Source organism: Ctenopharyngodon idella, chromosome 17, assembly GCF_019924925.1.
Source record: "Ctenopharyngodon idella isolate HZGC_01 chromosome 17, HZGC01, whole genome shotgun sequence".
NCBI classification, from domain to species: Eukaryota; Metazoa; Chordata; class Actinopteri; order Cypriniformes; family Xenocyprididae; genus Ctenopharyngodon; species Ctenopharyngodon idella.
The window spans coordinates 26,624,281-26,642,092 of record NC_067236.1 but is presented as its reverse complement, the minus strand read 5'-3'; the positions used below and the strand labels follow the sequence as shown (position 1 = coordinate 26,642,092).

The following is a 17,812-nucleotide window of genomic DNA, read 5'->3' as shown; positions in this document are numbered from 1 at the left end:
GTTATTATATTGTTGTCTTATAAAGCTATCATATTTTGTGCAGAGAATTAGCTTACTTTGTTGTAAATAAAAAGCCTGACAATAGCCGCTTTTCCACCGTCGAGCCGAACGGTTCTTAGAATGGCAAGGAACGGTTCCAGTTGTGTTTCCACTGGAGCCTGGCACGGCACGATTACAAACCGTTCTCGGCCCGGAATTCTGCCGAATAGTGGTAGAATCCGTGAAGGGACGTCAGACATTGCATATTATAGAGAGATTAGATCGTCTGTATCTGTTACCATTGGAGAAAGCGTAACGGCTAACTTAATCACGTGCGGCACCTCTCAGCCTATTGTGTAATGGCAGTGACATCAGTGACTTGAGACAGCGCCGACGCCATGTGACTGTGAAGTATGGCTTCAAAGTACCGCGAGCAAAGTTAGCCAGCAGTTTCTGAAGAGGAGCTGCACGAGCGCTGATGACGACACAGCTGTTTCGTGTTTATTGTCACGCCTTCAGTTCCACTAATACTCACAAATCTGTATTTTTATAACAGTTAAAGCTCTTTTCATGTAGTCCCAATGTTGTATTGTGTCATGTTTATCAAAATAAAACTGATAAAATATGTAGACCCCACTACATTGGTATTTAAATAATATATGCTTATGTTGAACTTTATTCCTGTAAAAACAGACGCTGTAAGCAGTACATAAAGTATTGAATGAAAATGTCTCAGTAAAAATTGGTTCTGGGGGGGTAAAATTTGCGTTTTTGGTGGGGCTTCCCTGGTAAAACTTGCATTCCAGGGGCCAAATATAACGTTATTTTGGGTCAATTCAACCCGTGGACATGAAAAACAACCCGCGGCAACAGTGTAAAAGTAGCCCAATTCCGCGGGAAAACCGCAGACTTGGCAACACTGATCATAAGTAAATGTTGCGTTAACAAGGCAACGACAGATGCTTTTATATTACATTACAAAGAGCGGCCATTATCAGCCCCACAATGGAAAACGAAACCGTAACCGTACCAGCTGGCCCCGATCGGCACGGTTACGCAATGAGAACCGTTCGGCCTGACGGTGGAAAAGCGCCTATTAATGTCACTGCTAAATGCCTATAAGTATTGTGGTATTCCGCCATGTTTCTCACTGACACGCCTCCAACTCGTACAGATCTGGGCTTAAAGAGAATCCCGAGCTTCCCACTCGTGGTGGCATTCATGTTCGTTCAGCTCGTAAATACGATATTTCCGACATGACTTGAATGCACCTGGATTAACGCCATAATGTTGTTCATTCAGATCAATTCGCGCACGCGCACAAAAACAAGAGGCGGGATTTAGCGCACGAACCAATCATACCTAGATAAAGGCATTGCCTCCTCTCACGTGACTTATTTTTGTAATTTTTTCTCATCCAGGAGGAGGAGGCACTGCCTCCCTTGCCGAGGAAATGACCCTGATTTCTGAGTATAGCACAATACCAGACTGAATTCTACACCATTAAGCTTTCATATCCCCAAGAATAGAATCAAGAATTTGGTGCGGCTACAAAAACACAGTCCTTTGATTTCTTTCCCGTTACAGCAGCAAGTCAGATATCCTCACAGACTGACAAAGCCGACACGCACACATCACTCTCTCTGCATTATTCAATTAAGTCCATCCCTATCTTCACTAACATGCTTTTGATTCACTGCTGCCTCTCACAAAAATACGAGGTGTCAAAGCAGCAGGCTAGCGTACTATTATGCATGTCAGTCTTCAATCTCTGGAAGGTCAACTGTGTTGTTCTTGCGGCGGAGGGGAGGAAGGCAATCACAGTCATATCACATTCTCACCTTTCTGCGTCTGTAGGGATGGTGTTTATCTCCACTGACTCAAGATAACACCTTTTATTGTGGCAGTGATGTCAAAAGAATGGCATCATTATGACTATAGAATAAAGAGTGACTGTTCGTGGTAGAAGTGCATTGTTGTTGATTGATTCTGGTTCTCCGGGGCTTTAAAGACAGATATATGATACATGATGACCTGTAATGCAAAGGGTCGTCTGAATAGATCAACCTTGTCCTGTGATATACTCATGCAGTGTTATCATATTTTTACTCCCAACACCCACCGTTTACATAATCAGATCTGATTAAATCAATGAAGAGTTCAGTGAAGTGATTGAGGATTTAAACTTTAAAGGGCCGGTTGTGAACAGACTTTATGGATTCTGTGTATGGCACCTTCAATCAGATCTTTACTAATGTCACACTTGCAATATAACACAATATAGTGGCATCATACATGATTTGGAAAGACACACTTAAAGATGTACAAACATTTATATTAGATAATTACACTCTAAAGAAAAATGGTTCTAAACAGTACCAAAGTAGGGTTCGTTGGCTTGTAACAATAGCAGAACCCTTTTTGGTGCTAAATAGAACCCTTCCATAAACAACCATGTTTTGAAAGTGCTATAGGATCTCAATAATGTGATAAAGGTGATTGGTAGGAAACCAGTTACAATTTGAAAGGTTAAAATTTTCTAGACATTTTAAGAAAGAAATCATTTAACTGTTGAGAGTGTATTGACAGTCTATGTAACTGAATGGCTAAGCTTCAGAAAACCAGTAATGATGTGGCTTTGACAGTTACAGATTTGAAAAACAAAAAGGTGGGAAAAAAGAACCCTAAACTGTAACACAAAGAACAATTTCATCATGTAAATGGTTCTTCAGGGTCATGTGGTTCTAAATAGAACTGTTACTACGTGTAAAGAACCTTCAAAGAACCATGTAAATTTTTTTAGAATGTACAGTATATCAAATCAATTGCATTAGCAAACAAAAGGACCTCGTCTCAAAACTAACTTCACTTTTCTGAATCTTAAAAAAAAAAAAAAAATATTTCCTTGTGATTTTTCAGTTGATGTATAAAGTCAGTGTGATTGTGCCAATTCTATAAATGTCACATGAAATTATTTATTACTATTCAAAAACTTTTTGGGGCCACTGTTGCCTCTCTTGTAGTCATCACGTAGTATTTTAATTTTGTAAAATGAATAAATAAATTACCAAAAAAAAAAAAGTGCGTGTGTGTATATATATATATATATATATATATATATATATATATATATATAGATATACACATACACATTGTTTTAGTAATTTATTAAATTAAATTACTAAAAATGAGTTAAATATAAAATAAATAATATTAAATTATATTTTGTCTAGTAATTTATTAAATTAATATTTATAAATTATTAAAAAAAAACATATATATATATATATATACACACACACACATTATTTTAGTAATTTATTAAATTAAATTACTAAAATGATTATTTAAATATTAAATAAATATTAAAAAAATATATTTTTCTAGTAATTTATTAAATTAAATAAATTATTAAAATTAATTAAATATTAAATATATATAATATATAATATTATTTATTTGTTATTATTTATAAATTTAATTATAAATGATTTTTTTAAAAACAAAATATATATATGTGTGTGTGTGTGTGTGTGTAAAATGTATTCAATAATTTGTACAGAATTTTAAATAAATACAGCATATTTTACCAGCATCAGAAAATAGTAAACAACACGTACCTTAGTCGTCTTCAAACGGGTCTTCAAAACAGAAGTGTGTGTGTGTGTGTGTGTGTGTGTATAATGTATAAGCTTTTAAATAAGCTTTTGTGCAACCAAAAAAGGTTAGTGTTTGTGTAACATTTGCTATGTGGATTACAGCGTGCTCAATTAATCTTTCATAGAGTGGGACCTTGTGATCATTAAAATTGTGTAAACGAGTGAACCGAACAGTGAAATAAACAAGAGAAAGAGAGGATGTGGAAACGGCACGAGGCGGAGAGGGTGACTTACGGTCATTACACTGCGTCCCCGTGTAGGAGGTCATTGAACAGTCACAGGTGTAGTTCTCCCATTGCTGGATGCAGATCCCCATGTTGGCGCAGGAGTCTTCTTGGCATGTAGTGCTAGGACCTATGGTAGCAAAGCAGAGCAATGTAATACTGGGGGCAAACGTGCCGTCATGCTGTGAAGGTGCCATGCAGGTGTGTGTAACAGTATTCATGCAGTTTGGGTTAGTAGAGGTACTCAAAAAACATCCCGAAATCTGTTGAACAAACGTGGCATTCCCTATAAACGATTAGATTTTAGTAATAAACATCATACTCTAGACATATTCAAACATGGCTTGTTACAAAAGTAGATTCAGACATGGGGCCAAGCATGAACTTTCTCACATCTGCACAGGGGAACAGAGGTCAATGACAACATTCAATAGCGAGATGTGTACATAGTCCAGTATGTACTATTGTTACACATGTTAAGAACAATAGTGTGCACACCAGCCACGTGCAGTTGAGCGTGTTCCAAACACATCTTGTGTTTTGGCACACTTGGGTTCATTTTGAGGGAATGCAGCAAGAACAATAGAGCTCATTACCCAATTCAGAGTAAGAGGGTGAATGCATTCCCCCTGAATTAACCGTGTAAACAAGATAATTGCAAATAAACTGGCTTTGAGTGCATTTTTTCTTGTGAAATACAACTGCGAAAACAAGAGGTTAACCACAAACATAAACTTTAGGGGGGGGGGGGATAAGGGGGGATAAGGCTAGAAGCGCATTTACTGTGCAACGCAAAGTGCAACTTCAGTACTAAGTTCAACATAAAATGATTCACCCCAATTTTGGCTGTCAAAACTGCAAATATGATATTGTATGGATGGAAAATCTGAGAATAATCACAGCGAGCCTATATTCCAAGATTTTTCCATTCACATCATACAGTCATACTAGCACATTAGGTCAAACATCTCATTATGTAAACTGGCCTTTAGTTCAGAGAAAATTTGAGTATTTTTGGTTCAAGTTTTTGTTCCAGTTACATACCGTTCAAAAGTTTGGGGTCAGTAAGATTTGTGATGTTTTACAATTAATTATTCTATTTGATCAAATATACAGTACAGTAATATTGTGAAAAACAGCTGTTTTATATATTAAAATGTAATTTATTTCTGTGATAGCAACGCTGAATTTTCATCAGACATTACTCCAGTCTTCAGTGTCACATGATCCTTCAGAAATCATTCTAATATGCTGATTTGGTGCTCAAGAATATTAAAGGTGCAGTATGTAATATCAAAGACTATAGATATAGAAAGACAGTTCACCCCTATTACTTGTGAATGGGAGAAACTGCAACGCGCAATATGGCGGAATAAGTCCCGCCTTCTAAGTAAAAGAGCCAATCGTTGATTGGTAAAGTCGTTGAGTCACTGCAGCTGTCGCTAGAAGCTCCGGTTCCCATAGAAACCTGAGACTCGCGCTTAGGACTGCACATGGGCATTGGCTCGTCTGGCCTGAAAAAATAAGCTTTTTTAACGCTATTTGAGCATTAGAAACAACATACATGGGACAGTTCATGTCAGATTTTGTTGCTGATTTGAAATATGTTATTTAATTGTGAGTTCGCCAAGCAGTTCTTGAGATTTCAGGATTCCCCCATTGACATAGATCAGACTTGGATGTCCGAAATAGCTGCCCGGAGGCTTTGCAAATATGGCCGCCGAGTAAACAGGCTTTTTTTGAAAGGGACTTTGGTAATATTAACAGCTAGTGGTTGAAATGGGTACTGCAGTCCAAATTCAAAATATTGGAGAGAGTTGTTTCCCTGCCCTCTCCTCCTCAGACTAGACCAGGGGTAGGCAAGTTCAGTCCTAGAGAGCCGCTGTCCTGCAGAGTTTAGTTCCAACCCTGGTAAAACTCACCTGCCTGTAGCCTTCTAGTAATCCTGAAGGCACTGATTAGCTGGTTCAGGTGTGTATGATTAGGGTTGGAGCTAAACTCTGCATGGCAGTGGCCCTCCAGGACCAAGTTTGCCCAGGCCTGGACTAGACGCTCACGTCGGTTGCCAGACTGAGGACAATGGAAGGTGAGGAGACTTACACACTGTAAGGTGATGAGTTTATTTATCCGCATTTTAATATGCTTCCATTTATAGAGATGTTTAGATGGATGCAGAGGCTTTTTAGGTGGGGTAGAATCTGCGATCTCTGACCTAGTTTGTTTGCTGTTTCTATGGCAGCAATACACTGTTTTCCACCAACTGGCAACCCGGGGTGTTGGAATACTATTGGGGAAATTGGCAGAATCACACAAAAACAGACATTCCAACACGGAACACACATTTCAAAGTAAAATAACTGGCTGTAGCATTGTTTTTCAGAGAAACAAGTATGTGAACAGCATGTTTCCTAAAGATCTGCAAAGATATAATGGTATTTTTATGCTTTAAAGTGTTAGTTCACCCAAACATGAAGTACTCACCCTCATGTCGTTTTACACCTGTAAGACCTTTGTTCATCTTCAGAACACAAATTAGGATATTTTTGATGAAATCCAAGTTCCATAGAAAGCAATGTAATTACCATCATTCAAGGTCCAGAAAAATACTGAGGACATGGTTAAAATAGTCGACGTGACCTCAGTGGTTCAACCTTAATGTTATGAAGCGACATGAGTACTTTTTGTGCGCAAAAACAAAACAAAAATAATGACTTTATTCAACAATTTCTTCTATACATTAAGGTTGAACCACTGTAGTCACGTTGACTATTTTAACGATGTCTTTACTACTTTTCTGGACCTTGAATGCGGTAATTTCTTTGCTTTTTATTGAGGATAAAAAAAAAAAAAACCTCTTGGATTTCATCAAAAATATCTTAATTTGTGTCCCAAAGATGAACAAAGGTCTTACGGGTTTGGAATGTCATGAGGGTGAGTAATTTCATTTTTGGGTGAACTAATACAGTCAAAAAATGACATAAAGCACCTTTAATGTCTTGTAAAAAAAATAATAATAATCGTACAAACTCCCAACTTTTGAACAGTAGTGTATGTCTTTATACTGAATAAAATACTAATTTTATCAAATAAAAGCTAATTTTCTTTTATCACACTGAAGTGAACTCATGGTCTAATGCAGTGGGAAACATGAAAACCTGCCAAACCTGTTAAAATATTAAATTACTTTCTGAAACTAAATTTTCATTTATTTATTTTTTATTTTATTTTTTTTTTTTTTTACTATTGCTGTAAAGCTCTGTATCCACTGCATAACAGGAATGACCCACAACAATAATAGTTAAAGAAAAAATATATTTTTTTTTACCTACAGCTGAATAACAGCTGTGACGATATTCACTTCAGCAGCAAGCACTCTTATTTGTGATATAATTGCTTAAATAATAAAGTTGAAATCACATCTGTCCCAAGTTTACGTGCTCAGTGGGACACTATCCGAGTTTAAAGTCTACGGTAGCGTGCCGACATTTCCAGATGGATTTTCATGCTAATTCTATTAATTATTTTGCTAATCATATTGCTGTTCAGTGCATCTAAAGACAGGCGAGAAGTAACCCATGGTGAGATATTTAATGGATTCTCCTAAGCCAGTCTCCTCTCTCAGCTGAATGTCGTTAGTGTAAAAAAAAAATGAAAAGAAAAAAGAAACAAGACAAGATACAGCAAAACAGGACGTGGGGACTTAATTATACAGGAGGGCTCATGTTTTATTAATGCAGACTCTCAGTTGCAATCATTACTTTTCTCTTCTCACTTTGCAAGTCTCACGACCTTCAGTAAAAACACAAGGGCATTGTCTTTTAGAAAGAAGTGAACCATTTTATACCAAGACATTGTTACAGTGAACCAGCTAGTGTCCGCTTTATGTCTGGGTTGAGTACAAAACAAACCGGCACAAGACAAACAGCAGCTTGAATGGAATGGAATTGAACCTTATATACCTTGTAGATCTGCTTTGGTGAAACCAACTTTGTAAAGCAAGAAACAGAAAAGCGAAAACAATCAAACAAGTAAGAACGTGGTCGATGGCTTCTGTTAATAAAGCAAAGGCTTTACTAACAGGGCATGCTTTACCATTCTTAGGAAGGGTTTGCACTTTTGAGTTACCATACCATGGGTTCAAAATAATGATAATAATATGCAACTGATGGGTTGAACACAAGTGAAAGTCTTTAACTGCAAATAAAAGAAAATTAAATTAAAACTGCAGTATGCTGATGAACTTGTGCCTGACAAATGATCTCATTTACAGTTTAGATATAATCAGCCATAAACATGCAGAAAAATCAGATTTCCTTTGCATATTCTACTCTCTAGTTCATTGTTCTGACAGCAAAAATGTTACAGGAACTTTCAGATGCACAGAATGGGCATGATAATGTACTAATGCTAATGTAAATCAACAGGAACTTCTAAGATTGTATAAAGCAAGTGGTTAGAGAGGGGACATTTTAATAATGTAGCATTCTGCGAAAACAAAATGTTCCCCTGCAATACTGCAGCATGTAATCGAGCCCTCGCCTTCCTAAGCACAGGTGCATCATTGCCATCTGGTGGATGAAAAGCTTCATTACAACAGAACGGCGCATTCATTGCCATATGAACCAGCAAGAATTCTGTTGCCATTGTGGAGCCATTCCATACACGGCTTACAGTTTTACTGTGCACATACAGTACAGAGTGATGTTTCTTTCATGCTGGGCTGTGAACATAAAAACCTACTCACGTTCACTTTTGGATGCTGTGCGGGAGAGATAAACGTAAAACACACACACACACACAAAGTTGTTCTATTCATGTATGAAATGAAGAACTGAATTCAAATGGCGTCGGGTATGTCTCTGTTTATAAAATATGAAAGATACATCTTAAAGATATGTATTGAAGCAAGTCGGCTATATCAGAGAATCTGGTGGCAGCATGTGTCCTGAAAATGTGTGGGAATAAATGTTAAAGTTGAATATATTCTTTTTTCTTTTTCCAAAAGCTTTAACAGTGAAGGTCAGCTATATAAAGTTAGAGAAATCATATATTTATGGTTTGCAACACTGATAAATGGTTTTAAATGTATTTTAATGTCATTAGTTTAGAGGAAAAAGACATTTTCATATCTTTTAAAGCCTTTGGTGTTTGTAAACTAGATCTTTCAGTTCCAGACTTCTGTATCCGATTATCAAGCATGTTGACATTTCACACTCACGCCATGGACTCAAGCAACAAAATGTGAAGATGATACAACAAAAGACCAAACGATTTAGCTTGATATGATTTTATTCTTTGTTCAACAACATGTAAACGCAACATGTAGGATACTCAACATAAAAGAAGTCTTTTTGTTCAAGACAAAATTGAGATGCGATGAATGATCGAAATGTGATGGACAATTAATTTTGTGATGAATGGACAGGTAAGAAAAGTTTATACACAAAGTTCTACTCAAACAAGACTATATTAAATCAAAGAAAAAGAGAACAATGAGAACAAAAAGTGAAATACTTAACAAAAATCAAACCTACACAATAAATGTACAGAAAACAAAGATATAAGCATGCATTGAAATATGGCAGAGATCACATGTACATACGAAAATGGATATTAGCAATGAGTAAGTAAAGAAATATTCTTATGTGTCTGGATATTAAGTGATCTGTGCTCTTTTTTTGTAACAAGTTTGGCATTTAACATACAATACAACATTTTTACTATGGTTATATGACCATAGTATCTGTACTTTAATTTTATTGAAAAATGTCAAATTCTTATGTACTTTATGTTTCTATATATATATATATATATATATATATATTGTAAATTATGATGTTGAAGGATTTTCAAGTCTTTATTTTTTTTAATTCTGGTAAAAGATTACTATAATATTGAATTAAACAACGAGCATGAAATAATATTAGTCTACTCCACAGAGACTTTTACTATGCAATTATTTCATACAGTATGCTAATGTTTATTTCACTCCCATCCATTATATTTATATATATGAATCTCTTCTATATATGAAACATTATTTTTCTTTAAAATGAACAATATTATATATACACTACTGTTCAAAAGCTTAATGTTTTAAAAAGTTTCAAAAGCTTTAATGCTTTTAAACAAAGCTTTTTAATGTTCTTATGATAACCAAAGGCTAATTTATTTGATCAAAGATACAGTAAAAAATGTAATATTTTGAAATATTACAACTGAAAATAACCATTTTAATATATTTAAAACTGTGTGTGTGAGTGTGTGTATTTATATATATATATATATAAAATGTTGTAAACATGTGCTGCTTAATATTTGGGGTCGAAAGCATGATGCATTTTTAGGGATTATTTGATGAATAGAAAGTTGAATTGAACTGCATTTACTTAAAATAGAAATCTTTATTACACTAGAAATATCTTTACTGTCACTTTTGATCAATTTAATGCATCCCTACCAAATAAAATGATTAATAATAAAAAAAAAAGATTAATAAAAAAAAAAAAATCTGACCGCAAACTTTTAAACGGTAGTGTATATATATTACAACACATTTGTCGTCATAATTACTTAATAGCTGCCCATATTCTTGTTTTATTTTTAATGGTTTAAGGTCAAAACACATCAGATCAAATGCATAAAGTTCACCTTGACTCAAAATACTGCAATGTAAATATTCCCTTTTGTATGTTCATAAAAATGTCACTAATTGATACAAACGAAGACTTGGCTGATCCTAGCATGACCAATGTGGCCAATAAGACTATTAATAAACCAGTGGGCTCAACAGAGAGCTGGCTGGGTGAGAGATGAGACAAGCAGGGTGAGAAAGATGGAGTGATGGCTCAGTGAGGTGGAGGTGGAACTACTGTTTGCATTCATGAGAAAGAACGGGCTCCTCGAGCTAGAGTTGTAAGAGGGTGTACCTTCACATCCTCGCTCAATCTGACCGCTGCGGAACAAGGCGTCGTTTATGAGGTCGGGAAGGCGACCGTTCAGGTCCACAGATGCCAGGCAACCCATAAAGCCGTCCCTGGAGGCCACGAGTTTCGGCAGGTTGTTATACATGTTGGGCCCCAATCCAGCGATGTAGAGGTCACCTGAACAGATACAATAGGCCGCGGGGTAAATGATTACATCATGATTGGGTGTGTGAGAATATATGAATTTTAGCTGTTTACATACCTTTGAGGTCCAGATTTTTAGCGCCATTGACGACTTGACTCACTGCCTTGGCATCAACTTTGAGCGTGTGGACGTTACTGTTGTCTCTAGTGATGACAACGTTATGCCACTGGTTGTCATGGAGAGCTCGGTCACTATTGCCCTTGATTACATTGGGCCCGTTGCCGAGATCAAACACATAATGTATGTACCTAAAAGACAGCAAAGTGAAGGTCAGTTTAATGAGAAAGTGGAAATGCCATACCTATATTCCATTCCAACTCTCACTGCAGTTTTATAAACAAAATCAATGAATGATATGCTCATTGTGGATAATTCAATTATTATTCTTCACTTCTGTTTTTTATAACAAAGCATATGAAATCTTATTTTGGATAAAAACTTGAACAGTAACCACAATTTCCTATAATTACTGTCTATTTTATTTATTTATTTTTTTTTTTTTGAGTCAATAATAGCTAAATCATAACAAAAAAACATGCATTATGAATATTTTAATTATCATCATTACTTATTTATGCCATTGTATTTATCGAAAACTGCTTTGTCATCTAAAAGATTGCAAATTTATTTTTAGCTTTGTTTGGCTTACTTTTATTTAAACAATACATTAAATAAGTTACTTTAACAGTCAATACTAAATTATGTAAATTATTAGTAGACTTATTTAAAGATTAGATTAGACTATGTTAAATAACCAATAATAACAAGTACGTTAAAAAAAATGTGATTAGGGAAAAATGGTCAAAACTTACTGGACTATATCTAGACTCCAAAAAAAAAAAAAACAAATAAAATAAAATAAATAATGAATAAATAATAATAATAATCTGACATTTTTTCAAGATTTTATTTTTTAAGTTTACTTGTGGCTGTGAATACTGTTTAGGCCCAATAAAGGGCTTTTCATATTTGAAATAGTTAACCCTGGGTTATTCAACCCTGAGTAAACAGAATCCTGGGTTATCTTGCTTCACATTTCACACCACTCATCATTTACCAGGGGTTAACAATTAATCCTGGATATTCATAAACTGATGTTTCACTTTGTACATTCCTAAACCCTGGGTTAAAGGATTAGTTCACTTTAAAATGAAAATTACCCCATGATTTACTCACCCTTAAGCCATCCTAGATGTATATGACTTTCTTCTTTCTGATGAACACAATCGGAGATATATTAATAAATATCCTGATGCATCCAAGCTTTATAATGGCAATGCACGGAAACCACCAGTTTGGAGCTCAAAAAAGTGCATCCATCCATCGTAAACGCACTCCACATGGCTCCAGGGGGTTAATAAAGGCCTTCTGAAGTGAAGCGATGCATTTGTATAAGAAAAATATCCATATTTAACACGTTATAAAGTAAAATATCTACCTTCCAGCCAAATGGCCATACGGATTCTACTTACGTCTAAAGCGTAACTTACACAACGTACTACTGGTATCACACTATGCCATGGAGTATACGCTACATCAGGGCTATTCAACTGCTGGCTCGCGGGCCAAATCCGGCCCGCCAATCATCTTCATCCGGCCCGTGGGCACCCACACCACTAATCCTACCCAAGACTACAAAGCGTATTATATGCATGCCATAAAGTGCATATCATATGCATGCCAAAACTTATTTTGGTGTATATTTTCTATGAGATTACACGTACTATTGATACGTATTCTCATGTGATCGGGTTGGGTGGCCGCAGTGACGCCTGCAGCTGCACTGTTCGTACCATGCACGCTCCTCAGACTGACCTGAGAAACGTTTTCCATACGAATATTTCAGCATTATTATTTGTGTCACTTTTTTGAGCTTCAAACAGGTGGTTTTCGTGCACTGCCATTATAAAGCTTGGATGCGTCAGGATATTTATCAATATAACTCAGATTGTATTCGTCTGAAAGAAGAAAGTCATATACACCTAGGATGGCTTAAAGGGATAGTTCACCCAAAAATGAAAATTCTGTCATCATTTACTCACCCTCAAGTTGTTCCAAACCTGTAAAAATTTCTTTGTTCTGTTGAACACAAAGGAAGATATTTTGAAGAAAGTTTGTAACCAGGCCGCTTTGGGGCACCATTGACTTCCATAGTAGGAAAAAAAAAATACTATGGCAGTCAATGGTGCCCCAGAACTGTTCAGTTTCCCACATTCTTTAAAACATCTTTCTTTGTGTTCAACATAACAAAAAAATGTATACAAGTTTGGAACAACCTGAGGGTGAGTAAATGATGACAGAATTTTTGGGTGAACTATCCCTTTAAGGGTGAGTAAATCATGGGGTAATTTTCATTTTAAAGTAAACTAATCCTTTAACGTTTTATTTGCATATTTGTGGTGTCAGTGTCATTGATTGGATAAACACAGCATGCGACCTGTTTATATAGCTCTAGCATTGCGCATCCTCATATTGCCAACTGTGCTATCGAGTTTATACTGAATGGACATTTCAGACTATAAAGGTATAAATGAAACGGTCTCTTCTTCACTCAAATTATCGAGTCCATAAAGGTACTAAAAACATATTTGAAACAGTTCATGTGAGTTCAGTGGTTCTATCTTAATATTATAAAGTGACAAGAATACTTTTTGTGTACCAAAAAAAAAAAAAAAAAAAAACTTTTCACCAATATCTAGTGATGGGCCGATTTCAAAACACTGCTTCATGAAGCTTCTGAGCTTTACGAATCAAATCAGTGGATCGGAGCGCAAAAGTCATGTGATTTCAGCAGTTTAGCTGTTTGATAGGAGATCCGAATCACTAATTCGAAACAAAAGATTCATAAAGCTCAGAAGCTTCATGAAGCAGTGTTTTGAAATCGGCCCATCACTAGATATTGTTGAAAAGTCGTTATTTTTTTTTATTTTTTTTTGGCACACAAAAAGTATTCTTGTCGCTTTATAATATTAAGATAGAACCACTGAACTCACATGAACTGTTTCAAATATGTTTTTAGTACCTTTATGGATCTTGAGAGTTTCAATGGCTTTTCTCTCAATAGAGGCCTCACTGAGCTATGGAAGCCCGTTTCCGCCACAATTGAGTAAAAAAAATATAATTCTGTAGGTCATAATAATGAGAAACTTTCTCGTAATTATGACTTAGTTTCTCATAATAATGAGAAACTTTCTCGTAATAATGACTTAGTTTCTCATAATAATGAGAAACTTCTACGCATGCGCAAAGCAGCGGAGCAGTGACACGCTAGCGACATCCGCTGGTCAAATGCGATAACTCCGCAACCATGGCACGTTCTGCAAAAGTGTAATCTATAATATCATTAAATAAGTATCATTATTGATAAATTATCATTAGCCATATGAGACGGGATATAGTCGTTTATTCATTTGTATTTTTGTGTATGAACAAGCAGAAACACAGAGTGGTGATCCATGGATTTCAAACAGATAGAGGAATGATAAGACAGCACACACCTACATATCCAAGTCTGTTAAAGAACGCTTCACCTGGAAAGCTGTCTTTTGCATACATTCTAATGAGTCATAAACATCTTAAAAGGTGTTTTCTGTAGGTATATCACTGGAATGAAGGTTTATGACTCGGCAAGTGCTTTAGGACCCGGTTTATATTAGAAAAGCTTTCCAGCACCTTGTCTAGGCAAACCTGCACATCAAATAGCCTAGACTCGTCCGCGAAATACGTGTTAACGTTAACACATAAACCCACACATTTTATGAAGACGTTGCACTTAAACTTAACGAATACATGTCATATTCCTTCGTCAATCTGATAGTTTTGCAAGCCGTCGCGTTCATGCAACAGTTTCCACCGTTACCACGGAAACCACTTTGCGTTCCACCTTCTCGTGCGCATGGAACAGTATTGAAGATATACTAATAATTTATAATAACTGATGTTATTTAATGATACTATAGATAGACTGCACTTTGTAGATTACTTTAACGAAAACAACTGTTTTGCATAACGTGCCATGTTTGCTGTTCTCGCATTTACGAGACTTTGACCAGCGGATGTCACTAGCGTGCCACGCCCTTCTGCTCCGCTGCTCTGCGCATGAGTAGAAGTTTCTCGTTATTATGAGAAAGTTTCTCGTTATTATGAGAAACTAAGTCATTATTACGAGAAAGTTTCTCATTATTATGAGAAACTAAGTCATTATTACGAGAAACTTTCTCATTATTATGAGATACTAAGTCATTATTACGATAAACTTTCTCAATATAATGAGATACTAAGTCATAATTATGAGAAAGTTTCTCATTATTATGACTTACAGAATTATATTTTTTACTCAATTGTGGCCGAAACGGGCTTCCATACTGAGCCATCGGATTTCACCAAAAATATCTTAATTTGTGTTCCGAAGATGAACGAAGGTCTTACAGGTGTAGAACGACATGAGGGTGAGTAATAAATTACATTATTTTCATTTTTGGGTGAACTAACCCTTTAAAAGCTGTGTTTAGAATGACGATAACCCAGGGTTAAGCACAGTGTGAAAAGACGATAATTAATTAAGGTAAAAATAAATTTTAAAAAAGTGCAAATATTGGTAAATATATATATATATATACACACTACCGGTCAAAAGTTTGGAATCGGTAAGATTTTTAATGTTTTTAAAAGAAGTTTTATCTGCTCACTAAGGCTGCATTTATTTAATTAAAAATACAGTGAAAACAGTACTATTGTGAAATATCATTACAATTTAAAAATAACTGCCATGTTTAAGTTTGTCAACATATAAAAAACATTACCTGTATAAAGCAGAATATGCAGTTTAGCTCATAGGTTTCTAGTTTACTTGCTTCAACTACTGTACTGTATGCGAAGATTTAATGCCTAAAAGATGACATTGTTTAGGCTAGTTCTTCCTCATAAGTGTTCATTGAAGCAGCTTGTTCCCTTGTAAACACGTTTACTGGCAAGGTAAAAAAAAAACGAAATAAATAAGGTAACTGACTACAAGCTTACCCTTTCACCAGCTCTACAGCGATAAAATCGCTTCCATCCCCGCTGTTAAAGAGGATGAATCCATCCGGAGAGGTTGTCTTGAACTGGAAGAAAAGGTGCATGGACGTGTAAGCCTGCAAGGTCGCTAGACTCAGGTAACTGCTCTTTGACTTGAACGTCACAGGGTCTGCGATGATGGAGCGCATGCCAAAGCGAGCGTTGAGCTCGCAGTAGTCGATATCACCGTTCTTGCACAGGTCGATGTACATCATGCCATTGAACTTCAGGCTTTGCAGGTGACCGATGAAGCTGGAGGGGATCATGGAGACGAAACGGCGCTCGGTCATCACGCCCGTCTCAATGTTGTGGAACTCTAACCGGGTGTGATCGCCCACCATCTGACCTATAAACCACAGCAGGTTGGAAAGGAAAACAAGAAAAAAATGCTGCTATACTACACCCTTAAACAATATTACACTGCTGTTCAGGAATTAAAATGCAGTGACATATACCAAAACCCTTATTAAAGCATTGAGTCAGACACTCCAACTACTGGTTACAAAGAGTGAGTCCTACATTATATGTCAGTATAGCAATGAACCTAAACTAAAGGTATGTATTTTATTGCTGTGAAACACAAAAGTAGTGTTTGACTGAGAACAACTGAAGAAACTTTGTATATGCTGATGCAGTTTGCCAACAAATTGGAAATACTGTATGTACTACTTCCCACATTTTATAAAAACCACAAAATATGTAGCAGAAGAACTTAAACTCTCAAAACCTTTCACATATATATTTCTTACAACAAGTGCTTTAAATAATATGCATGAATCATCTTTAGCTGCTCACATACTGTAACCCATCAAGAATTGTGTTGTCTTTCAGATTGAGGACCAAGTATAGTACCTTCTGCTACGTCATCGTCAACCGTTAGCTTGTAGCTTTTGCCCCTCCGGATCACTCGCACAGTATGCCATTCATTATCATTGAGTTTTTGTCCGGCATACAGTGTCTCTGGTCCTTTGCCTGAGAACGACGGTCATGAAACGTTAATGCCAACCTGAATTGTCTCTGACCAAACCTTTGCTTTCAATGTAGAAATAGTAAAAAACTTTTTTGATGCTTTGAATTTGAATTATGTGGCAAATACATTTTTAATAATTTTTGCAATTAAGATGATTAACACAAAAGAGAAAGCAGAGGTTTGGTGCAGATGTTACTGAATATTACACAAAAACATAAGCCTCAACAAAAAAACTAAAATGTTAAGCTAATTTTGTGTCCTCTTTGTTTTTCCACTATAATCACTTCAAACCATAAAATGGCTTTTACTCAGAAAAGGTCTTGATATACCACTCAAGGACAAAGCTCTCAAAGTTAGTATGATAATGTACAAAAGACCCCTTCCCTTATGCATAAATTTATTTCTCTGCTTTATAACAGACAGGCAAATAACAACATTTTAAAGGCGAAATGCCATTTTTAGGTAATTCTCTTATTCTAGATCAGCGGTGTTTCGACCTATGGCTGGCAAACCACACCTGGCTCTTCGACAAAAATCATGTTGCTCACCGGGCCTCGCACTCTTTACCAATAAATGATTGATAAAAAAAAATAGATGCATTAATAGAGTTCAGCTTTCTGCAGAAAAAGCAACCAATTACAATTCCTTTGTTTTGCCTAACGAAGTTAATGAAAAGAAAAGTTTAAAATAATATTTCAAGTTGTACCAGGCAAAGTGCGTTTAGTGCTGTTCGCAAGTGAGGACAGCAATTGCTCCTGCACTCAGATTTAAGCAGCTGCGTAGCATGTGGTAAT

General features: G+C 35.9%; 1 protein-coding gene across 25 annotated transcripts in view; it reads right to left on the bottom strand.

Moving 5' to 3' along the window:
* Positions 1-17,812, bottom strand: part of nrxn3a (neurexin 3a) — a 350,095-nt gene that overhangs the window by 215,654 nt on the left and 116,629 nt on the right. For 11 of the 25 annotated variants that reach the window (XR_007925837.1, XR_007925839.1, XR_007925838.1 and 8 more), the window contains 7 exons: positions 16,901-17,020; positions 16,013-16,394; positions 11,051-11,241; positions 10,792-10,965; positions 8,607-8,621; positions 7,822-7,848; positions 3,873-3,992 (listed from right to left, as the gene is read on the bottom strand). Coding sequence is in view for 21 of the 25 variants with exons in the window: in XM_051867445.1 (XP_051723405.1) it covers positions 3,873-3,992; positions 7,822-7,848; positions 8,607-8,621; positions 10,792-10,965; positions 11,051-11,241; positions 16,013-16,394; positions 16,901-17,020 (1,029 nt within the window). In the remaining 4 variants the exon portion in view is untranslated. The remainder of the gene's footprint in view (positions 1-3,872; positions 3,993-7,821; positions 7,849-8,606; positions 8,622-10,791; positions 10,966-11,050; positions 11,242-16,012; positions 16,395-16,900; positions 17,021-17,812) is intronic. The other 14 variants (XM_051867470.1, XM_051867452.1, XM_051867463.1 and 11 more) reach the window with 3 other exon arrangements.